The sequence below is a fragment of the Bufo bufo genome, chromosome 11, assembly GCF_905171765.1.
Source record: "Bufo bufo chromosome 11, aBufBuf1.1, whole genome shotgun sequence".
In the NCBI taxonomy this organism is placed as follows: Eukaryota; Metazoa; Chordata; class Amphibia; order Anura; family Bufonidae; genus Bufo; species Bufo bufo.
The window spans coordinates 991,539-1,016,368 of NC_053399.1; the positions used below are offsets into that span (position 1 = coordinate 991,539).

The 24,830-nt window shown below is 47.2% G+C and overlaps 1 protein-coding gene across 4 annotated transcripts in view; it reads left to right on the forward strand.

Moving 5' to 3' along the window:
• LOC120982092 (C-X-C chemokine receptor type 6-like) overlaps positions 1 to 21,855 on the forward strand; it is a 318,496-nt gene extending 296,641 nt beyond the window's left edge. For 3 of the 4 annotated variants that reach the window (XM_040412034.1, XM_040412037.1, XM_040412036.1), the window contains 2 exons: positions 1,241 to 2,244; positions 21,801 to 21,855. In XM_040412034.1, the coding sequence (XP_040267968.1) occupies positions 1,241 to 2,242 (1,002 nt within the window). In that variant the 3' untranslated portion in view covers positions 2,243 to 2,244; positions 21,801 to 21,855. Of the gene's footprint in view, positions 1 to 1,240; positions 2,469 to 21,800 lie in introns of those variants that run through there. The other variant, XM_040412035.1, reaches the window with a different exon arrangement.
• The last annotated feature ends 2,975 nt before the right edge of the window (positions 21,856 to 24,830 follow it).

Here is a 24,830-nt window from a genome sequence, read left to right on the forward strand (position 1 = left end):
TCCAGCCGGCCCTTTGGTCCCATATCGCTAATGAAAATCCCAGATGATATGACCTGTTTTTCTGTAGCCATACAAAGGGTAGTGAGAGGCACCAGTAGTAAAGGTCCCAAGATGTGGAGCTATTCTTGGGGGAAATGTCATGCCTTGGCTGTGTTCGGTGGTGCTGCAGTCCTGGAGTTAGAATTGCGCCCATTTGAAGGATTCAGGAGAAGCCTTGCTCAGAGGGAGGAGACCATAAGATACGATCATGTCAGATACCAGTGCAGCATCTCGGCATGATACATCTGTGGTCCCTTCTGAATTTGAGTGTATTCAGCATCCCCAGCGGTCCACTAGTCTTGAAAGTCAGCCTGTAAAAAAAAATAATCAACTCCAGAAAGAAGACCTATTGGCACTGCCTCTGCTAAGATGTGGTGGAGCACCAGGGTATAGCTTGGAGTATTTGTTGTTCCACTTAGAAGAATCTTTAAATTAGATTTTTCTTATGTTGTCCGCTTTAGAGTAGTGGCCCGCACGGTTTCTATAAGACCAGTCTTTATTCCATGCAAGTAAAACTGAGCCATAGAAAGGAAGAGCAGGTACAAAAGGTCTTCAGTACAGTAAGGGCCACCACCATTTCTCCTGTTGGCTGACATCAGCAATACTTGGACGTGTGATTTGTGCCTCTACATGTGATGTGAACAGGGACCACCATGCTTCTAAGCCTCTATGAAGTGAAGCCCGTTTGTCTTTGAATCGCACTGACTGCGATTAACACTTTTATTCTGCCTCAGCTCAACCTGCTGTCTGGCCGAGCTACTAATAACCCTACATCATGAGTAGGGCCCTGGCTAGGCCCTTGACTGTGTAATTCCACTTCCCTTCTTGTGTTGATGGTACAATATGGATAGATGTATATTTGGGGGGGATGAGGGGTGTGACTGATACGGTGCTGGTGTGGTGTTGTATGAACACTGATTTTGGATTTCTGTGCCAGGGCTGCTTCCCACTTTTACAAACACACTCTAGCTCTGCATGCTAAACATTATGTGGAAAGATTTTAGTAGAGTAGATGGGCAGCTAATCTCCATAGGGTTAGGAAAAATTATTGGCTGGGATTTATCGAGTCTTGGATCATCGACCTCGAGCTAGTTATGTTACCTGACATGCTGGGTTCACAGAGGACAGAACTACAGGTCCTACATCATCCGTCACCATCTCAGTAATAACCCTTTTGTACCTCTCTCCCACTAATATATAGATGACCTATGAAGACTACCCGGAGGAGTTCAACAACAACCATGACCCCGATGACCACAGCATGCTCCACGGCATCTTTCTACCTATTGCATATTCCATAACTTGTGTTCTTGGGCTTATCGGAAATGTGCTCATTATAATCGTATTTGTGTTTTATGAAAAGATAAAGACCCTCACGGACACATTTTTGGTCAATTTGGCCGTTGCTGACATTCTGTTTCTGACCACTCTCCCGTTCCTGGCGTATGAATCGGCACATAGCTGGGTTTTTGGCAACTTCCTGTGTAAGATGATAAGGAGCACATACAGAGTCAATCTCTATACGTCCATGCTGACTCTCACCTCCATAACTTTTGACAGATTCATTTCAATCACTAAAGTTTCCAAAGCCAATAAATACCAAGTGACCAAGCAGAATTGGAGGTGTGTGGTGTGCGCTTCCCTCTGGGTGCTGGCTCTGGGCCTTGCCATTCCCCAGTTCATATACAATCGCGTTTCTGAGGACCACCATTGCTATGAGATCTTTGACCCTCCCATAATGGAGCTTGTGCTGGTTTCTATTCAGATGGCTGTAGGTTTTATATTACCCTTGACCTCCATGATCTTTTGTTACAGTTTTATTCTAAGAACTTTGGTTAATGCCCGAGGTGTCCAGAAGAAGAAGTCAATGAAGATAATATTGGCCATAGTGGTTGTGTTTATAGCCACACAGCTGCCTCATAATGCTCTTGTCCTGGCACTTGCCTTAAAAAAAGATTTCCATTCAAATACATTCTTTGTTAGAGTGAGCATAATCATGGAGGCTGTCGCTTACGTTCACGCTTGTCTCAACCCAGTCCTGTATTTCTTTGTTGGTACAAAATTTAGAAAGCATTTCTGGAAAATCTTGAGAGGTTTCGGTCTGAACAGAACATTGGAGGAAACGACTGATCATCTGCGGGGAACCGATGGAGACTCCAAGAATGTTTCTGCATCAACAAACCTCTTTGTCACAAGTGTGTAGAGGGTTTCTCCTGAGCACAGAGACATCAGCGTGGATCTGAAGAAGAGAGCGGTGACTGGATTGTGTCTGGCTCTGCTCACACTTCACTCCTACTTCTGTTGTCCTGTCAGCCGATGCTTGATGGACCTGTTAGACGTCAGATTGGAGACCTGACACCAGCATTGTATGAGCAACGCTTAATGATAACTGAGAAATGGCATATGCTTTAATAAATAATTAAGACTGATATGTTGTGTCGTACTCTTCCTCACCCTCCTCACCAAACTCTGGACTCCCAGGCCTTAACCAAAGCCAAATGCACAAAACTAACACTCATATCTAACCATAACCCTGACAACCCCTAGGATAGTGCAAGAAAATTTCCAGCACCACCACTTGGTGTACGGAAGGTGATGACCTTGTCTCTACTGTTACAAAGCGCTTCAGATAAACTGCTAATTATGGTGCCAGGTAAGGCGGGATCGCAGCAAGTCATTACGCTCTTGACAACCCCTTGGTTTCGGAACCTGTGCCACTGAGCTTAGAAAACTCGCTCGCCTTTCCGGTCACTCGCCTGTTCTGTTTCCCTGCAGGACCAGGAAGCAGCCATGACAGACCATTCAAGCTCCTGTGACTGCTGAGGCCTGTGATAGACCACTGCCATCACGGGACCAAGCAGTCTTCTTGTCTTGTGAAGACTGGTTGCATCCCAGAAAGGAGCAATAGTGGGACCACAGACAGATGTAATTTTATTTATTTTTTCGGTACAAGTTAGCGGAAATTGATTTTTCTTTGTTTTTTTCTCAGTCTCCCTTTCCGCTAACTTGTGACAAAAAGTTCAATCTTTCATGGACTCAATATGCCCCTCAGCGAATACTTTGGGGTGTCTACTTTCCAAAATGGGGTCATTTGAGGGGTGTTTGTACTGCCCTGGCATTTGAGGGTCTCCGCAATCATTACATGTATGGCCAGCATTAGGAGTTTCTGCTATTCTCCTTATATTGAGCATACGGGTAATGAGCCTCTGGGCTGAAACAAAAAAATGAACGGCACAGATTTCTTCATTCGCATCGATCAATGTGGAAGAAAAAATCTCTGCCAAAAAAGAGGGGAAAGGCGTCTGCCAGGACATAGGAGCTCCGCCCAACATCCATCCCCACTTAGCCCGTATGCCCTGACAAACCAGATTTCTCCATTCACATCAATCGATGTGGATGAATAAATCATTGCCGGGATTTTTTTTTTATACAAAATGTTTGCCAAAGCATATGAACACCGCCACCTCCTCAGCTCATACGTTTGCCGAGGCTTATCTCTTTTACTGCAGAGGAGAAATCTCGTCTTGCAGCGCCGCATACACCGACTTGCGTGTAATCTGACAGCAGCGCAATGCTTCTGTCCGAATGCACATCAGTGCTGCAGCTCGATCGCTTGGTCCACCTGGAAGGTTAAAAAAAGAAAAAACCAGGCCGCAACGCAATAAATTTATTAACATTAACTTTATATAATATTTGAACAGAACATTATCTTTTTTGCTTCCCTGTGTTTTTTTTTTTACCTTTTATTGCACAAACCTCTCCTTCCCCATGGGACAATGTCCAAAGCGCAAATCGCCCAGAGATGTGGCGAAGTACATTATACACTTCGTCCCAGGTGAAAGGAGAGGTTTGCAGCAGCTGTGAGTGTAAGGGCCCTAAGACCCCTGTGTGCCTGTCCTGTGTGACGTGATCCCTACACTAATAGTGTACCTGTGTGTGGTACTTGCGGAATACTCCCCTATGCATAGGGCAGGCTGGTCAGGACAAAAAAAGGTGGTGAAATGCCTTATTCCAGCCCTTTTTTTTTTTGGAGGAACGCCGAGTTGGGGTACCAGGATAGACACTCGGGAAGTGTCTGCCATGTAGCCGGCTCACTACATCAGGGATACAGGAGTTCCGAAATGATCTCTTCCTGGAATTTTAGGAAGGATCCCGTTCTCTCAGCCTTACTGTAGAGAACAAAACTATTATAAGCAGCCAATTGAATTAAATATACAGACACTTTCTTTTACCAGCGTCTGGTGGAGCCGGTCATAAGCAGGGTGGCCTCTTGGATGACAGGTTTTATTGTCAGTAAAATGCATAAAACGCATGATGCCCTCAAAATGTGCCCTGGACATTGCAGCAGAGAACATGGGCATGTAATGTATTGGGTCTTTAGACCAATAGGACCGCAATACATATTTTTTTTAGTTAGACCCATGCTGAGGGTACGGCCGATAAATGTTTTAAATTCGAAAACTGTGACTGGTTTCCACCGGAAAGGCTGGGCATAGAAGCTTTCCGGATTGGCGGTTATATACTGTGTGGTGTAGCGGTTGATTTCTGCCACAACAAAGTCATAGAGATCCGCGGTGAAGAAGAGCTCAAAAATCTCAAGGGCTGATCCTAAATGAGCCGTCTCCACGCAAACTCCGGACTGGGCGGTGTAGGGGGGCAATACGGGTGTGGCGGACGCAGGGAATTACCAATTAGTCTCCCAGAGGTGCTGGTAAACCCTAAGGGCTCTACGGGCCTGTGAACGTGGTGGCTGCGACGGGGGAGTTACTGCACGTGCCACCGTACCAGCTGGAACTGCCCTTCTGGTGCTCGCCACTTCACCAGGGAATACGGCAGAGCTGGTAGAAGGTCCAGGATGGGCTGCGCTGCTGGCGTATGCCGCACCATAAACAAGATCAGCGCTAGCACCACTCTGCTGCAAATGAGGCTCATCATGCAGGGTATGCAGAACACTGACATGGGGTTGGGTACGCCTGACCGTAGCAGGGACCTCAACCTCGTCATCTTCACTAGCGGTTAGAGTGCCACTGCTGTCTACAGGTTCATATTCGGAACCACTGGATTCAGCGGGTGAGGCGTCCCAATCGCTTTCATCCATCACGGCCAGAATCCTGTAGGCCTCTTCAGCGGAATACCCCTTTGACATTTTGGGCTCACTAAATTTAGGGGGTATTCCTCTGAGACTACCCAGGAAAAAGAGCACACCTGCCTAGTAAAAAGGAGTGCTTGCGAAGTAAAGCTGCAATCGCTAATGAAGATCCAGAAAGCTCAAAAGTGATCTTTATAGCGCCGCAGCGATTTTACAGTGTTTTTGCAGTGATCAGAAAAAGTTAATTCCTGTCACTGCGGTGGGGCGGACTGAACGCAAGTGTGCGCACAAGATCAGGCCTGATCGGGCGAACACTGCGTTTTGTAGAGCCTAAGGTGACCCTAATGTACTGATATAGATCTGATTGCGATCGGTCTTGATCACTTACAGATACTATATAGTACTAGTGCTGATTAGCGACAGCGATGACTCTATTCAGCGACTAATGAGTGACTGCGGTGCGGTGGGCGCTAACTACCTAACAAGTAGCTAACTGGCGGTGATAAGGGACCCTTACAGGGGGGTGATCAGGGAGTCTATATGGGGTGACAGGGGGGGGTGTAATGTGTGTGTAGTGTTTGGTGCTACTTACTGAGCTGCCTGTGTCCTCTGGTGGTCGCTTTGGCTTGGATTGACCACCAGAGGACCAGGCAGCAGGTATATCAGATGCTATTTACAAAATAGCATCTGATATACCTATTTGATTGGCTGGCAGGCTGTAGATTTTTAAAATAACCAATGATTGCTGCCGGCAGGCTGTAGTTCAACTTGTGAACTGCGCAATCCTGTGAACCCGTGCTCCTGTGAGTGCGCGTTCACAGGAAATCTCAGGTCTCACGAGATGGCGCCAATAGGCGTCGCTGAGAGCGCTGCCGTCCGGACGCCTATCGGTGACCTATAAACTGTACAACTCAATTGAAAAACAAACTGAAGTCTTTTACGTAGAGGGAAGAAAAAATCTCAATTAAAATAAGGGTGTGCACACTTATGCAACCATATTAAACTAATACTTTGTTGAAGCATCTTTTTGATTTTATTACAGCACTCTATCAGCATGGCACATTTTGACTTGGCAAGATTTGCCCACTTTTCTTTGCAAAAACACTCCAAATCTGTCAGATTGCGAGGGCATATCCTGGGCACAGCCCTCTTCAGATCGCCCCACAGATTTTTAATTGGATTCAGGTCTGGGCTCTGGCTGGGCCATTCCAAAACTTTAATCTTCTGGTGAAGCCATTCCTTGGTTGATTTGGATGTCTGCTTTGGGTCGTTGTCATGCTGAAAGATGAAGTTCCTCTTCATGTTCAGCTTTCTAGCAGAAGCCTGAAGGTTTTGGGCCAATATTGACCGGTATTTGGAGCTGTTCAGAATTCCCTCCAGCTTAACTAAGGCCCCAGTTCCAGCTGAAGAAGAGCAGCCCCTTGGCATGATGCTGCCCCCACCAGGCTTCACTGTGGGGATGGGGTTCTTCTGGTGATGTGTTTGGCCCAAAAACAACACTGCATATTTTTTGGCATTATGGCCAAAAAGTTCAGCCTTGGTTTCATCAGACCATATCACCTATTCCCACATGCTTTTGGGAGACTTCAGCTGTGTTTTTGCAAAATGTATCCTGACTTGGATGTTTTTCTTGGTAAGAAAAGGCTTTCATCTTGCCCCTCTACCCCATAACCATCTCCCGTATTCTTCATATGTCTGGGCTGTCACATGGACCACACAGCCAGGACTTGCCAGATATTCCTGCAGCTCCTGTAATGTTGCTGTAGGCCTCTGGGTGGCCTCCCATACCAGTTTTCTTCTCGGCTTTTCATAAATTTTGGAGGGACGTCCAGTTCTTGGTAATGTCACTGTTGTGTCAAATTTTCTCCACTTGATGATGGTCTTCACTGTGTTCCATGATATATCTAATGCCTTAGAAGGTATCCGTCAGAAGAAGGGTACAAAATAATTTCCAACAATGAGATCCCTCTGATGCTTTGGAAGCTCTCTGTGGACCGTGGCTTCTGCTGTGGGATGTGGCTAAGAAAACTTCAGGAAAGACCAACTAGAGCAGCAGAACTTTACATGATGGCCGGTGTATGCTGACTCCGATCTAACAGGATTCTGAATGTGATTGCTTCATTCTGAACACAGCTACATCCCCAGTGCGCACACTTATGCAACCACATTATTTTTAGTTGTTTTTTTGTTTTCTTCCCTCTACCTAAAAGATTTCAGTTTGTTTTTAAATTCAGTGGTACCGTTTATAGACCACATTAAAGGTGGAAAAATCTTCTGAAATGATTTTTTTTTTTTTTTTTTTTAAAACAGGGGTGTGTAGACTTTTTATATCCACTGTATATCATTTTATTTATTTTTTGGTTTGTTTTTTTCCAATGCCGCCTACAGGTCATATTAGTAGTGATTTCTCCTGTTAGTAGACCTAGACACCAAGCCTATAACTAAGATCCAGCAGATCTGAGTGAAAACCAGACACCTTTTCTTTAACCCTAATGCGGCTTCGGGAATCGCAGAAGTCCATGTTCTCCACGGACAGCACCCACTGATTTTATCAGGTCTCTTTGCACCTGGGCGGATATCCCTAGTCAAATAACACGAACCTGTACATCGCAAGTTCACTCAGCACCTGCACTGAATCTTAGAATCCCTGATGGAATTCTTGTTACCACGGACCATAATGGAATTCTATGAAGGAATTGACCACGGAAGCCTGTAAGAGACATTTTGCATTGGTGGCTGTGAGGAATATGGATTAATATTTACTGTCAGCCATGTCCCCACACCCACCATTTGCTGAAAGATTGAAGCAGGGCTCTCCTGTGGAGTTCACTACCTCTGCTAAGCCCCAGCCATATGGCAGGGAACTTCTTGCAGGCCACCCTTTCTTTACAATTTCACACCCCATTCAGACAGCATGGATCCTGCAGGAAAACCTCCCTGCAGGGGGTCTAGGCCATTCCTCAGTTCAATCAAATCCCTAATGCCCGAGACTCTTGTGCTGTACAGCGGGGCCCCCTCCGGTAGATGCTGGAGGTAAGAGCGGTCTCAAATAGACCAGCCATGCCGTATTACTTTTTATACTCTAAGGCTGGGTTCACACGGGCGAGATTTCCGCACGGGTACAATGCGTGAGGTGAACGCATTGCATCTGCACTGAATCCGGATCCCTTCATTTCTATGTGTACATGAGCGGTCATTTTCACGCATCACTTGTGTGTTGTGTGAAAATGGCAGCATGCTCTATATTGTGCGTTTTACACGCAGCCGAGGCCCCATAGGGTGAATGGGGCTGCGTGAAAATCGCAAGCAAGTGCGGATGCGTTGTGATTTTCACGCACGGTTGCTAGGAGACGATCGGGATGGAGACCCGATCATTATTATTTTCCCTTATAACATGGTTATAAAGGAAAATAATAGCATTTTGAATACAGAATGCTAAGTAAAATCGGGCTGGAGGGGTTAAAACTAAAAAAAAAATTTTTTAAACCCCTCCAACCCTATTTGACGTAGCATTCTGTATTCAGAATATATTATTTTCCCTTCTAACCATGTTATTATAAGGGGAAATAATACAATCTACACAACACCTAACCCAAACCTGAACTTCTGTGAAGAAGTTCGGGTCTGGGTACCACATTGATTTTTTTAACACGCATGTGCAAAACACATTGCGTTCCGTTGTTCAGTTTTTATCGTGCAGGTGCAATCACAGTCAAAACTGATTGACTGCAATTGCATACCTACTCGTGCAGGTTTGCTGCAATACACCCGGGACGCACCCTGAACAAATCCGTCACGCCCGTGTGAACCCAGCCTAAAGACTGTTACAGGTAAGCTGTTGTGCTGCACCGCAAGCTAGCCCGCAGCACGCACTCAAACAGTAATTCCCGACTCTATAGTATCCCACTCCAATAACTGGTCTTGTAGAGCATGCTTTAGTGTTTTCTTCAGAGTAAACGCCAGCTTGGCTTGAGTTTGTGGTGAAGCTTATCAGCTTTCCGGTGTGAACTGTAACTTTAACTGTGAAGTCCATGTAATGAATAGTTAACAATCCTTGTGGCCTGACGCAAACGGAGACCAGGCCTGTTGTCCGTTAGGGTTTCTGTGTCTAGGCGCCAGCACTGTGATGAGGTGCGTACACAATCATTCTTACCGACCTGGGTCTGCTCTGCCTCAGCTGGTGACTGTGCATGGGACAAGGGTTTCTCCAACAGGTGTGCAGTACCGCACAGTATGGTGCTTTGCTCTCATCAGCGTTCCTGGTAGCAATCCGCCTTCATCTGGACAAGATCAGGGTAATGGACATGATCAGCTCGACTTGGCTGCAGCTCTGCTCCCTGGATGCCTCTCCCAGGCTCACCCGAAGATGGCTGCTGTTGCCTTCCTCCCAAGGCTTTGTAGTTCCACCCCCTGAGAGCTTTCAACATCACATGAATTTAGGAATGCAGCCTCCCCCCCCCCCGCCCCCCCAAACTATGCTTAGGAAACGGTGGCCTCTTGTGGCCCTACAGCAGAATGTCAGTCCAGTTCATTTAAGTGCATTTACACAAATACAGTGTCCAGACAATAAGGGCCGTTTCCTCATCTCACATGTATTCTACAGACATTCAGGGGGTGGTAAACCTTTGGGTGTGTTACTGGGGGTGTCCATAAATAAGCATTGGGCAGATGGTCTGGAATGTGGAGGAAGGGGGAAGGCATGTGCGCTACACCGTTTGACTACGAATCTTCTATAAGGTGCTGGACTGGTCAGCAGAGGGGAGGTTGGGGGTTCAGAATTATTCATGCCCCTTGCCTGCCTTGGGCTGATCAGCCGGGGGGAATTATGAGAAAAGCAGAAGTTCAGGGTTATTGTAGTGTACAGGCAGCTTTGGATGGGCCAGGACCTGGTGCCACAAGAAGAGGGTAGAGACTGGGGATTGTCTGCCATCCACCCTTATAATAAGAGTCCCAAGCCCTGCCTGGGTGTGCCCATCAGTGGCGTCACTGGGCTCACTGCTGGGAGGAAGTCTCCGCCTAGCAGTCCCCATGGAGAGCCTGCTGCATCACCGGATCTCTTGAAAATGCATTTGCCCTGCGTGAAAATAAAGGGGTTGTCTGGGTTCAGCTGTGAACCCGGACAACCCCTTTAAGTCCGGGATTGGGGGATTTGTCGAATAGTACTCTACTAACATCCACATTAAAACATGCATGTAGTACCTTTATAACATATTGCTCAAGCTCCGTTTTCCACCTTTCAATTCTTGGCCGGTAGTGAGTGTTTTCTTGTCTTCAGTGATGTACCGGGTCCGTGGCAGGCGAGCAAAGCCTCCTCTTCCGCTGCTCAGGGAGCCCGGTGACCAGGGAAATACATAGAAATCATAGGGGGCCCAATTCAGATTCTTGCTATGGGACCCAAACTCCACCCACTACCCACTCCTGGCCCCTCCCACCTCCTCCCCCACCACACCCCCATTTGCCAATTCCACCCCATTTGGAATTTTTTGCCCGCTTCCCACTATATTGTATTTCATATTAAAGTACAACTTGTTCTGTAAAAAATAAGCCCTCATGCAGCTAAGTGAATGGAAAAATAATAAAGTTATGGCTCAAGGAAGATAGGGAAGAAAGAGGTAAGTAAGGATACAGAATACGGTTGTGGGCATGAGGCCTTAGGCCTTAGTATGGCTGTAATATTCAGTCACACTATGCGGTAGTAATTTGCCTGTTCTCAAATATGGAAAAACTGCCTCTAGGTCTCACTGATCTGAGCAACGTGTTAGTGGAGGGGGGGGGGGGGGGGGGGGCGGTCTAGAGGAATGGCCAAAATTTAACACAGGTTACACTTGCATCTTAATTTCCATTTAATTCATTTTTCTGAAAGATTTGTGAATAGATGTAAAAACTGCACCTGTGAAGCCTCTCGAGTAGCACGGACAAAAGACCTGGACACGGTCATGCCAAAGTTTCAGAAAAATTGTTGTTAAGTCCAGCTTCCCATAAAAGAAGTTCTTTATTGATGCCGAATAAAATCCTGACATCTATGACATGTACAGTCTACGCGTTTCGGACCCCAAACATTTGGGTCCTTCCTCATGACATGAAGCAGGATCCAAATGTTTGGGGTCGGAAACGCGTAGACTGTACACACTGTACATGTAATTGATGTCTGGATTTTATTCCGTATCAATAACTAACTTCTTTTATGGGAAGATGGACTTGACAACAATTTTTTCTAAAAAATGTTCAAAAAATAAGTAAAAAAGAACACTTTCCTATACTCACACACATCATAAAACATGGTGTGTAAGGGGCTTAAAGGGGTATTCCAGTGATCAATTATAACCTATTCATTGGAAAGGCGATAACTGCAGGGAATGGTGTGGTCACTGATCACCAGAATGGGGTGGGGCATTTGAATTTAGCTGCAGGGTACATAAGTCACCAGCAGGGGCGTAGCTATAGGGGGGGCAGAGGTAGCAGTCGCTACCGGGCCCAGGAGCCTGAGGGGCCCCAAAGACCCTTGTACCACATGAGAAGACACCTGTTTTATAGAAAGTGCATGCTGGTCAAGTTACACCTGGCTGGAGGGAAGGTGTTAGGTCAAGAATTTGGCATGGTGGGGGGTGCGGTTTAAATTTTTGCAGCAGGAAGGCAATGTGCTTCCCTGCCCATGGCCATAAAGCAATGAGGGAAGGGGGGCCCAAGCTGAACTCTTGCCCCAGGACCCATATCCGGGACAATTTATTACTGTAATACCCCTTTAAATTCACCAAACCTCTGGGCCATGCATCTGAAGCATAAGCATACAGACTGAGGGTAGTGGGCTCCAGGTGTCCATGTAACACAATGCCAGTGGGCAAACACACATCTTTGGCACAGGTCTGCACTACAGAATCCTATGGTTACACTACAGTGTATGGCTGAATGCTTCCTTCTGTACACAGCCATATCCCTGAGGTAGTGACAACGCTTAGTGTGAACAAGGGCTGGCCAGAAATACTAGTTTCTGTTCAAAAACGGCATGCAATATCCCAGAGACGTGCCCATAGGCAGTGGCGTTGCTAGGGCTGGTGTCACCCGGTGCCGTACAAAATGGTGTCACCCCATTTTTTAGCCATATATGGGGGCTATGGTGGTGCTACTGCCATAGGGGGCATCCGTTAGCTCAGCAGACCCCCCCCCCCCCCCAGCAGTCAGAGCCTGGTGTCGGGAGGGGCACTTCCAGATTATTTTCTGTCCGCCGCCACAAAACAATTGTGCCCCACAATCTACAGTATACCACTACACTGTGTAGTCTGTTCTATAAGCACCGGGTAGGCTATATGTGTATAACAAACATATTTCACATGAAAACTTACAGTTACTTGGCTCGGCCCTTGGGGATCTCGGACGCCACTTCCACACTTTGGTCGGGGGCTCGGCGGAGCTGATGTTGTGCTTTATCCTAATGAGAAAGATTTCATAATAAGAATTTGGAGAAGGGGCAGAGGAATAGCAGAGAAGGGAGAGGCTGGTGCTGGTACTAGGGGGTCATACCATGGGGGAGTAATAAAGCCCACCATAATGCCTCCCCCCCCCCCCAGTAGTAATAATTCTCCTTATAATGTGACAGTACAAAAATACCCCATTGTAATGCCCCCAGTTGAGCTAATGTCCCCATAGTGCCTCCATAATGTCCCAGTATATTCCCCCCATAGTGCTCCTCTTCCCCCTTCCTGCTAGTGCCCCCCATAATGTACCAGTATAAAATGCCCCATATATAGTTCCCCATAGATGCCCCCCCAATGTCCCAGTATCATAGTGCCATCTGCCCCCCCCCCCCCCAAAAAAAAAAAATGTGCCGGTATCAAGTGCCTCCCGCTCCCCCCATGGCAGTAATAGTCGGGTATTAAAATAAAATAATAAACACTTCTACTTACCTCCATGTCAGCGATGCCCTGCATGTCCATATATGGAGTTAGTTTTTGTATTTCCGAAACGTTTCTGCTGGGATTCAAACCCCCGACCTTCTGTATCAGAGGCAAAGCACTTAACCACAAGACCATAAGAGATGCATTGACACTGATTGAAAAAATATGAGACTTCTACTGTTATAGCTGGCTAATGACTGCTTTCCTTTAAACACTCAGCACTGCTACATTTATACACATAGCTGCATCTATACACATGACATCATATATAGAGATATAGCAGTGCTGGGTGCGTTAGGGCAGTAGTCATGTGTATAGATGTACACTTGAAGTCTCGTATTTTTTCTATCAGTGTCAATGTATCTCTTATGGCTGTGTGGTTAGGTGCTTTGCCTCTGATACAGAAGGTCGTGGGTTCGAATCCCAGTTGAAACTTTTCTGAAACACAGCACTGACTCCATATATGGACATAGGACATGGGAAGAGGTCGTGGGTTTGAATCCCAGACACATCTCTCCTGAGGTCGGCAATACAAATGACTATGATTCGTAAATGCCGGCCCTGCTGGTGTCACCCCCATCACTGGTATCACCCGTTGCGGCCCACACCCCCCTTACAAGTAGTGACTAGGGACTGAGTGGACTCTTTCTATTCTAACTAGAGAGATTAGATCTGACTCTGACTGAGTGAGAGGAGAGCTGGCTGGCGGCTGCCCCTGAATCTTTCTGTTTTAAAAGTTAAAGGGGTTCTGCACTTTAATTTAACTGATGATCTATACTCTGGATAGATCATCAGCTTCTGATCGGTGGGGGTCAGACACCCGGGACCCCCGCTGATCAGCTGCTTGAGAAGGCACCGACACTCCAGTATCGCCGCAGCCTTCTCACTGTTTACCGCCGGCCCAGTGATGTCACGAGTTACGACTAGTATCAACTAGCGTGGGCGGGGCTAAGCTCCATTCAAGTGAACAGGCTGGTGCCTTCTCAAACAGCTCATCGGCAGGGGTATCGGGTGTCGGACCCCCACCGATCAGAAGCTGATGATCTATCCAGAGTCTAGATCATCAGTTAAATGAAAGTGCAGAACCCCTTTAAAGTTAATGTCAGTGCAGCCTGGATGATTACTGTGTTTTCTCTAAACGGTAAAGTAGTAATCATGTTCAAATGTGAGTGGTGGGGAGGGGGATCGGGGGTCTGTGGATGTCATGAGTCATTACACTGTTATAGGGAGGGGGATCTGTAGATGACACGGTTATGGGTAAAGTATCGCAGCATTTCTAAGCGTACTTGTGTAAATGTATCGTTGTTATAGCTGCCCCCCCTACTTTTGCCCCGGCCCCCAGCGTGCCCCCCCAAAATTAGATTTTATAGTAGGATACAGTGGCGTCTCTAGCTTTCAATCAGGATAAATCACAAGCTTTATCTTTGTTGCCAATCCAAGTTGTGGTCTGATTGGAGCTCCCTTCGTCTACTTTCACACTTGCGTTGTTCTTTTCCGGCGCTGAGTTCCGTCACAGGGGCTCTATACCGGAAAAGAACTGATCAGTTTTATCCCCATGCATTCTGAATGGAGAGCGATCCGTTCAGTTTGCATCAGGATGTCTTCAGTTCAGTCGTTTTGACTGATCAGGCAAAAGAGAAAACCGCAGCATGCCAGCGAAAAAAAATGAAGACTTGCCTGAACGCCGGATCCGGCATTTTTCCCCATAGGAATGAATTACCGCCGGATCCGGCATTCAGAATACCCGAATGCCGGATCCGTCGTTCCGGCATGCGCAGATCGGTAAAAATATACAAGACGGATCCGTCGGTCCGCATGACAAGCGCAGAGATGAATCCGTCCTTGCAATGCATTTGTGAGACGGATCTGCACCTGGATCCGTCTCACAAATGCTTTCAGTCAGCGGCAGATCGTTGGATCCGGCGGGCAGTTCCGACAACAGAACTGCCCGCCGGATCACACTGCCGCAAGTGTGAAAGTAGCCTTAAGAGAGTTGGATTCAGGCCTAATCAGAAATTTCATATCTGGGCATTCAGGTGACGTACCCTTCTAAACTTTTTGAGTCGAACTTCCCTAAACTAGCCACTGAAATTGCGAAAGACACAGCTGAACTCTCAAAAACCATGATATCTTGGTTGGGTAGGATAGCAGCATATAAAATGCTGCTCCAGCCGAAGCTACTGTACCTCTTCAGATCGCTGCCAATTAAAATACCGAAAATCTAGTTTACATCTGCAAACGCAAAACTGAAATCCTTTATCTGGAGTGACAAAAAAAAAACAGAATCGCCTTTAAAACTATCACCAGACACCATAATAAAGGAGGCCTGGGAGTCCCACATATACAAAACTATTATTTCTCTGCGATATTGGACCAATTGTCTCATTGCTGGTTTAACAACTCCAACAAGCTTTGGGTCCAAATCGAAAAAAACTTATGTGGACAGATCTCTATGCGATCTAGACTATTGGCAAATATCTGGGGTATTTCTCCTCCAATAGATGTAATAAAAGTGTCTGATGACACATGGAAATGGTTCCCCAAACAGAGAAAGGGAAAGATGCATTGCCCTTTATCTGATTCCCCCTTGGAATTTGTACAAGACCACATTCCTAATATCTCCTTGATGGGATGGAAGGACATTGGTATCACCAACCTTCAGGATTTTTTTGGAGATGGGATATTCACTTCATTTACAGAGCTTAGAACTAAATTTAAATTAGGAAAAGAGTATTTTCACAAATTTTTGAATGTTAAGGGAGTTCACAGTCAAACATAAAATATCTGATAGGAAAAACATACAAAACATGACCTGGACTTCCAAGTTATTTAGGAAAGCTAGAGGGATTTCGATATTCTATAATGAGTTAGCAGAAACACAAAATATGTCAATAAATACATCTATGGAGAAGTGGAGGGAAGACCTACAGATAGAAAATAAATTAGGCCATTCAGGTAATTCAATTTCTAATATCTATAAATATTTTTGCAGTGCCACCCACAGAGAAGCTTTGATTAAAACTTACTAGGTGTGTAGTACCATCTTAGATATTTCCAAACACTTCAGATAGGTGCTGGAGACATTGTGGAAGGAAAGGTACATTGCTACACACTCTATGGCAATGCGATGCAATTAAAACTCTCTGGTCCGCTACAAGGACAATGTTAAACTCTATTCTGGGGTACCAAATAAATATACCCCCACAACTAGCACTACTCCTAATTGGCCTAAATGATTTTCCAGCTGAGCATAGATCCATAATAGCACATATAGTAATGGCTACCAAACTGTTCACCAGACTTCTTGTATATGAGGGGTATCTCTAGATTTCCAGTCAATATCACTAGTTCATTCGAGAGAGTAATTGCCTGCGTCCATAATAAAATTCCTTCCTTCCAATACAGTCCTGATCAAAAGTTTAAGACCACTTGAAAAATGGCAAACAATCCTATGTATCATGGCTGGATCTTCACAAGGTTCCAAGTGGAGCTTCAACATGCAACAAGAAGAAATGGGAGGGAGACAGAACATGTTTTAGTTTATTTGTTGTTTTCATTAAATTGAATGCTCAAAAAATGTTCTGTTTTTCTGCTGATCAAAAGTTTAGGACCAGACCTCCAAAAAAAAACTAAACCCCCTCCAAAACAGAAATCCAACCTCCAAACATGAGCTCGGTAATGAGTAGCTCCGCCGTTATTGTTTCGGCATGCTTGATGCAAGCGTTTCCATGAGGTGAGTGGGAACATTTCTCCAAGTGGTGAAGACGGCCGCACGAAGGCCATCTACTGTCTGGAACTGTTGTCCATTTTTGAAAACTTCCCTTGCCATCCATCCCCAAAGGTCCTCAATTAGATTTAGATCAGGGGAACACGCAGGATGGGCCAAAAGAGTGATGTTATTCTCCTGGAAGAAGTCCCTTGTCCTGCGGGCATTGTGTACTGTAGCGTTGTCCTGTTGACAAACCCAGTCGTTACCCCACAGACGAGGGCCCTCAGCCATGAGGAATGCTCTCTGTAACATCTGGACATAGCCAGCGGCCGTTTGACGCCCCTGCACTTCCTGAAGCTCCATTGTTCCACTGAAGGAAGAAGCCCCCCAGACCATTATGGCGCCCCCTGCACTGTGGCGCGTAGAAAACATCTCAGGTGGGATCTGCTTGTCATGCCAGTAACGCTGGAAACCATCAGGACCATCAAGGTTACATTGTTTCTCATCAGAGAATAAAACTTTCTTCCACTTTGCACAGATTTTGCCTTTTAAAAGATGTGGATTCATTGTCATTTTCTGTCAGGTAGTCACACGTTGTGATGGCAAAGGCAAAAAAACATGGGACATTCAAAGGCATGTGGTCCTAAAATTTTGAGCAGCTGAAAAACAGCTTGTTTCAGTTTAATCCTTATTTTCAATTAATTGAATGCTCAAAAAATGTTTAGTCTCCCTCTCATTTCTTCTTGTTGCAGGTTGAAGCTGTACTTGGAACCTTGTTAAGATCCAGCCATGCTAAATAGGATTTTTTGCCATTTTTTTAAGTGGTCTTAAAGGGAACCTGTCACCATGATTTTGCGCATAGAGCTGGGGACATGGGCTGCTAGATGGCCACTAGCACATCCGCAATACCCAGTCCCCATAGCTCTGTGCGCTTTTATTGTGTTAAAAAAACGTTTTGAGTGATATGCAAATTAGCTGATATGAGTCCTGTAGCCGGAGATAAGTCAAGCGTCAAGGAGCCCAGCACTGCCCCGCGTCCTCTGAATCTCCTCCTTGCCGGCTGACGTCACAAAGCTGGAGCGCCGAAATCTCGCGATGCGCGAGCTAGCGCATGCGCAGTGTCGGCATCATGTTCATTCCCTGTGCTGGCATCAGCACAGGGAACAAACTACGCATGCGCTAGCTCGCGCATCGCGAGATTTCGGCGCTCCAGCTCTGTGACGTCAGCCGGCAAGGAGGAGATTCGGAACACGCGGGGCGGTGCTGGGCTCCTTGACGCTTGACTCATCTCCGGCTACAGGACTCATATCAGCTAATTTGCATATCACTCAAAACGTTTTTTTAACACAATAAAAGCGCAGAGAGGTATGGGACCTGGGCTGCTAGATGGCCACTAGCACATCCGCAGTACCCAGGTCCCCAGCTCTGTGCGCAAAATCATGGTGGCAGGTTCGCTTTAAAAACTTTGGATCAGGACTGGAACAGTTGGATGGATTGCACTTTTTACCGATCTCAACTTTGAATATCTGAGAGAAAAACCTGCACGTTTACTTGTTACTACTTTGTGTTATTACTTTATTTGTTATTACATTATAACGCTAATTTAACAGTAAATAATGTAATGACAATTTCAATCCTTACATTATTGGCAATCCAAAAGATACGAATCACATACGACAAACACATAGATAATCATTGTGATCGACTCTGTAAGCATGACATGCCTAAAAAATGATGTTACTCTATGTAATATTGTTATTATTCCACAATGTCAATAAAATCTACACTACCAATAAACTCATGTCATAAATATAACCGCCGATATAAAAGCTGAAATTGCATGAGTACTTTCTTTCTATACAATATACAATTATTGTTGAAACTCTTACTTGTTGTAACTCAAACCTTTTATTGGTTTTTCAGTTATATATGATTTATTACAAGAAAGGAGGAATTGCTTTCTCCACAGGATTACATGGCCATGCTAATTGCATTTAGACAATGGGATGTTGATTGTGTTAAAAAAAAAATCACAAAACAAAGGTTCAGTTGAAAGAAAAGGTAATCACATTAGTGGGATCAGTCTGCTTTTTTATTTTGTTGACTTGAAATAAAAGGATAATCCTATTTATGTAATGAGGCTGCCTTTGTCTAGTTGAGAATAAACATTTTTAGCCCTGTACTTGTGTTGGACTGAATCTTTTTTGCTCATTCTACTTTTGGAGTTAAACAGTTGCAGTGTGTGGATTTCACTTTCCTGTGGGTTATACATCGGATTGCCAGGTCAGAATTACCTTGAAATATGTTGATATATTTATAAGGGGCACGCTCCCATCTATAGTGTGATGCTGTCGGGTATAGTGTATGGATACATGTGGGCGCATGCCCCTTATACCTGAAATCATCACACTATATGTAGGAGCTGGTCCCTTACAGTGTGACGCTATCTGGTATGTTTAGGCTACTTTCACACTTGCGGCAGGACGGATCCGACATGCTGTTCACCATGTCGGATCCGTCCTGCGGCTATTTCGCCGTGCCGCCGCTCCGTCCTCATTGACTATAATGGGGACGGGGGCGGAGCTCCTGGCGCAGCACGGCGGTGCACGGCGAAAGCCGCCGGACTAAAAAACCTGACATGCAGTAATTTTAGTCCGGCGGCTTTGGCCGTGCACCGCCGTGCTGCGCCGGAGCTCCACCCCCGTCCCCATTATACCCAATGGGGACGGAGCAGCCGCCCGGGGGCACGGCGAAATAGCCGCAGGACGGATCCGACATGGTGAACAGCATGTCAGATCCGTCCTGCCGCAAGTGTGAAAGTAGCCTTATAGATGCATGTGGAAGCATTCAACTTGACTGGGTCCGTGATGCCTCCGTTCCACAAAAGAGTATTGCATGCACAGTATTTTATGCGGTGCGGAGGCACGGCCAGAAACACCACTAAAGCATTCCGTAGTGCTTCTGTGGGGTTCCGCTGCGTACTTCTGCACCGCATCTCCAGGATTGCGGACACATTTAAGTGAATTGGAACGTGATCCGTGGTACACAGTGCCGGTGGACCAGTGGCGTAACTACCGGGGAAGCAGCTGCTTCAGGGCCCAGGCTGCCAAGGGGGCCCGGCGCCCCGGCAGTGTGTGTGACCGTTTATTTTCAAGTTAGTTAAATATCGATGTCTTAATGTTCAGGGCCCTTCACAGCAGCGGCTGACCAGGCCCCCTCGCTAATGTGATCTAATCTTACTGTCTCCCAGTGGCGTAGGGATCGCCACAGCAACCATAGCAGTGGCTATGGGGCCCTACGCCACTGGGGGCCCGTCCGGACCGCATTCATTTAAAAAAAAAATAAAATATTAACACACAGTAAAAACACACAGGCAGCCAGGCCCGACCGCCCGCCCAGTGTAGTGTGCGGGGCGCGGGCGGTCCGTGGCTCGGGCCTGGCTGGGGGGAAGGCAAGGAGGAGTAGTCAGTAGTGATGTCCGGATCATGAACGAATCGTTCATTTGAACTGATCCGGAAGAGTCAGGGACTCAGTCTGTGACTCATTTGATTCTTTTAACTAATAGACTCAGACGATTCTCTGTCCTGCTAGGCTTCCTGCTCTGCGGCTCCCTGTCTCCTGACAAGTCCGTGGGTGGGGAGTGGTTGTATAGTATTGCATGTAGCAGAGCTGTGTGCTACATTGCTGCAAGCACCCTATACACAGAGTAGGAAGCCTGGCAGGGACTCGATGACAGGATTCTTTTAACTAATAAACTCTCAGACAATTATCTAAATCCCTGCAATAACTATACAGTGTAATTACATCAGTCTGCTCCACTGCATTCACTGCAGCAGAGCTGTGTTTGCCAGGAGCGAGTCCCTCTTGACCTTTGGTTCACTTGAGAGCCGGCTCAGGAAGTGAACCAAAGATCCGATTCATGAAAAAGATCCGAACTTCCCATCTCTAGTAGTCAGGTCAGGACTGGAGGCTGAAGCAGACGGGCTCGGGGGCGCACTGCCGTACGAGCAGAAGAAGAGGTAGGCGGTGGAGGGGGCCGGAATGGGGGGGCGTATCTGAGGGATGGAGGCGGAGCCAGGCACCAGAGCTGCAGCGCAGGAAAGATTTCCTCCTGGTAACTAGAGGGAGGAGGAGGCGGACTCAGGCCATGGAGGGGGCGGGGCTGGGCCGCGGAGGGTAACCTGTTGTGGAGGGACTAGGGAGGGAGAGGGAGTGCGGCCGCACTGGCGCCAGTCAGACTCAGATAGCGATAGCGCGAATCTGACTGCCCAAAACCAGTCTGAGGCTGAGCAGAGCAGGCGCAGCTCAGCCTCGGGTTCTGTGAGGTAAGGTTCCTCTCTCTCACTCTGACTGGAGACCACTGTCACTAGTCCTACTCACTCCAGTCCAGACCAGTCCTCAGAGTCCAGACTCCAGTCCAGTGACAGTCCTGCTGTGCCCGTGCCACTCCAGTCTGTGCCTGCTGTCTGTGGGACTACAGTGACAGTGACTGTAAAAGTAAGTGATGTGATTCACTTGAATTTAAGGAAGTAAGAATTTAGATTATTGAGAATTTATGATGTCTGAGATAATCTCAAGTTAAAAAGAGCTGCCTGCAGACTCAGAGTGGGGCCCCCAAGTTCTCAGGATTCTCTTGGGGCCCAAGAGAAGCAAGGGGCGCCCTTCTTATCCTTGCAGGTCTGCAGGCAGCTCTTTTTAACTTCAGAATTCAGATCATCAGACTCTCACTAATTACAGCACACGCCCTGCGCCGTGGCCTGTAGTGTCCACCATCAGACAGGGGAGGGAAGAAACCCCAGAACTAGAGTGTGGCCCCCAACACATTGGGGGGCACACTGACACTCTAGTTCTGGGGTTTCTTTTCTTCCCTCCCCTGTCTGATGGTGGACACTACAGGGGTGTGTGCTGCAGGGGCGTAACCAGAAGTGACTGGGCCCCACAGCAAATATTTGTAAGGTCCCCCACCAGCGCGCTTCGCACCTCGCACCTCCCTCCTCCTGTGTAAACCCCACTCCTTTGGCACAGTGTAGCGGTATACTGTATATTGTGGGGCACAGTGGATGCTATATGTCAGGGCTGGCCAACCTGCGGCTCTCCAGCTGTTGTAAAACTACAATTCCCACCATGCCATTCTGTAGACTGATAGCTGTAGTCTGTCTGGGCATGCTGGGAGTTGTAGTTTTGCAACAGCTGGAGAGCCTCAGGTTGGCCAGCTCTGCTATATGTGTATAACAAACATATTTCACATGAACACTTACAGTTACTTGGCTTGGCCCTTGGGGATCCCGGACGCCACTTCCACACTTTGGTCGGGGGCTCGGCGGAGCTGATGTTGTGCTTTATCCTAATGAGAAAGATTTCATAATAAGGATTTGGAGAAGGGGCAGAGGGATAGCAGAGCAGGGAGAGGCTGGTGCTGCCACTAGGGGGTCATACCATGGGGGAGTAATAAAGCCCACCATAATGTCCCCCCCCCCAGTAGTAATAATTCTCCTTATAATGTGACAGTGCAAAAATACCCCCTTGTAATGTCCCCATAGTGTCTCCATAATGTCCCAGTATAAAATACCCCTATATAGTGCCCCCAGTAAATTCCCCCATAGTGCTCCTCTTCCCCCTTCCTGCTAGTGTCCCCCATAATGCCCCCCCATCATGTGCCAGTATCAGGTGCCAACCCGCCCCACCCCCCCCCAGGTGCCAGTATCAAGTGCCCCCCCCCCCCTCCCCCTCCCCCCATGGCAGTAACAGTCGGGTATTAAAAAAATAATAATAAACATTTCTACTTACCTCCATGTCAGCGATGCGATGCAGCCTCTTCCTGTGTCCAGTCCTGTATTGTGTCCCGCCCAGTATGTCCATATATGGAGTCAGTGCTTGTATTTGAGAAAAGCTTCTGCTGGGATTCGAACCCACGACCTTCTGTATCAAAGGCAAAGCAATCAACCACAAGACCATAAGATTTGCCTTGCTGCTGACTTGTACACTTAGCAGTGCTGGGTGCGTTGGGGCAGCTGTCATGTGTATAGATCTACTGTTATAGCTGGCTAAGTGTACAAGTCAGCAGCAAGGCAAATCTTATGGTCTTGTGGTTGATTGCTTTGCCTTTGATACAGAAGGTCGTAGGTTCGAATCCCAGCAGAAGCTTTTCTCAAATACAAGCACTGACTCCATATATGGACATACTGGGCGGGACACAATACAGGACGGGACACAGGAAGAGGCTGCATCGCATCGCTGACATGGAGGTAAGTAGAAATGTTTATTTTTATTTTTTGGCTTTGCCTCTGTTACTGCCATGGGGGGAGGGGGAGGCACTTGATACTGGCATATGGGGGAGGGGGGTTGGCACCTGAACCTGATACTGGCACCTGGGGGAGGGGAGGGTTGGCACTTGATACTGGCACATCATTGGGGGGCATTATGGGGACACTAGGCCTGCAGCCTATCAGAGGCCGGACACTGAGGGCATCTACTGGGGCACTATATAGGAGTATTTTATACTGGGACATTATGGAGGCACTATGGGGACATTAGTGCAAAAATACCCCATTGTAATGCCCCCAGTTGAGCTGTCACATTATAAGGAGAATTATTACTACGGGGGGGGGGGGGGGGGGGGCATTATAGTGGGCTTTATTACTCCCCCATGGTATGACCCCCTAGTGGCAGCACCAGCCTCTCCCTGCTCTGCTATTCCTCTGCCCCTTCTCCAAATTCTTATTATGAAATCTTTCTCATTAGGATAAAGCACAACATCAGCTCCGCCGAGCCCCCGACCAAAGTGTGGAAGTGGCGTCCGAGATCCCCAAGGGCCAAGCCAAATAATTGTAAGTTTTCATGTGAAATATGTTTGTTATACACATATACTGTATATTGTGTGGCACAGTGTAGGCTATACCGCTACACTGTGCCAAAGGAGTGGGGTTTACACAGGAGGAGGGAGGTGCGAAGCGCGCTGGGGGGGGGCTCTTACAAATATTTAGAAGTGACTTGGCCCCACAGCAGTTACGCCCCTGCGGTGGACGTGTATTGTGTCACACTGTATGTGAGAGACAATATGGCCATGGCCGGACAGCCGCAGTGTACATAAGCCCTAATGCGCTGTCAGAAATTTGTGTAAACCAACAGACTCGCATAGAACAAATGCCGCCTGTGTGCAAACCGCAATTTCACGCCCGCGTAAGGGCTCGTTCACACAAAGTGTGCTGCCTGTTGCTGTATTGCGGACCGCTTTTGCAGATCTGCAATACATGGGCACCGTTTGGTGGGCATTCCGAATCACAGATGCAGACCCATTCACTTCAATGCGTCCAAAAATCCTGAGCTGCGGAACAGAAGTAGGGAACGGAACAATACGGAAGCACTACGGAGTGCTTTCTGGGGTTCCGTGCCTCCGCATCGCAAAAAGATAGAACATGCATGGGTCCAAGATCCCTTCGTTCCGCAAAAAGATAGAGCAAGTGAATAGGTCCACGCGCCCCATGCCGCTGGGCCACAGTCGGTACCCGTGCATAGAGGACCGCAATTTGCGGTACACAGCACGGGCTTCACATGGTCATGTGAAGGAGCCGTAAAGGCTTGTTCGTGCATTGTGGACCTCGATTTGTGTGAACAAGCCCTTACGGCTCGTTCACATGACCGTGTGAAGCCCGTGCTGTGTACGGCAAATTGCGGTCCACAATGCATGGTCACCGACCGTGGGCCAGCCGCATGTGGATCGCGGACCCGTTCACTTAAATGGGTCCGCGATCATTCCGTTCAGCTAAAAAGATAGAGCAAGTACTATCTTTTTGCACTGCGGAGGCACGGAACAGAACCCCAGAAAGCACTCCATAGTGCTTTTGTAGTGTTCCGTTCTGTGCTTTTAGTGTTCCGTTCCGTGCCCCGTTCAATGGGTCCGCAAATCCGGAGATGTAGAAGTGAATCGGTCCACATCATTGATGCTGAATGCACACGGAACGGTGCCCATGTATTGGGGGATCTGCAATACGGCAACATGTTCGTGTGAATGAGCCCTAACACGGCACGTTCTTGTGCATAAGGCCTTAGAGCGACACCTGTCATCTGCATGGGTACTCATATATATAAAAAATAAAAAATG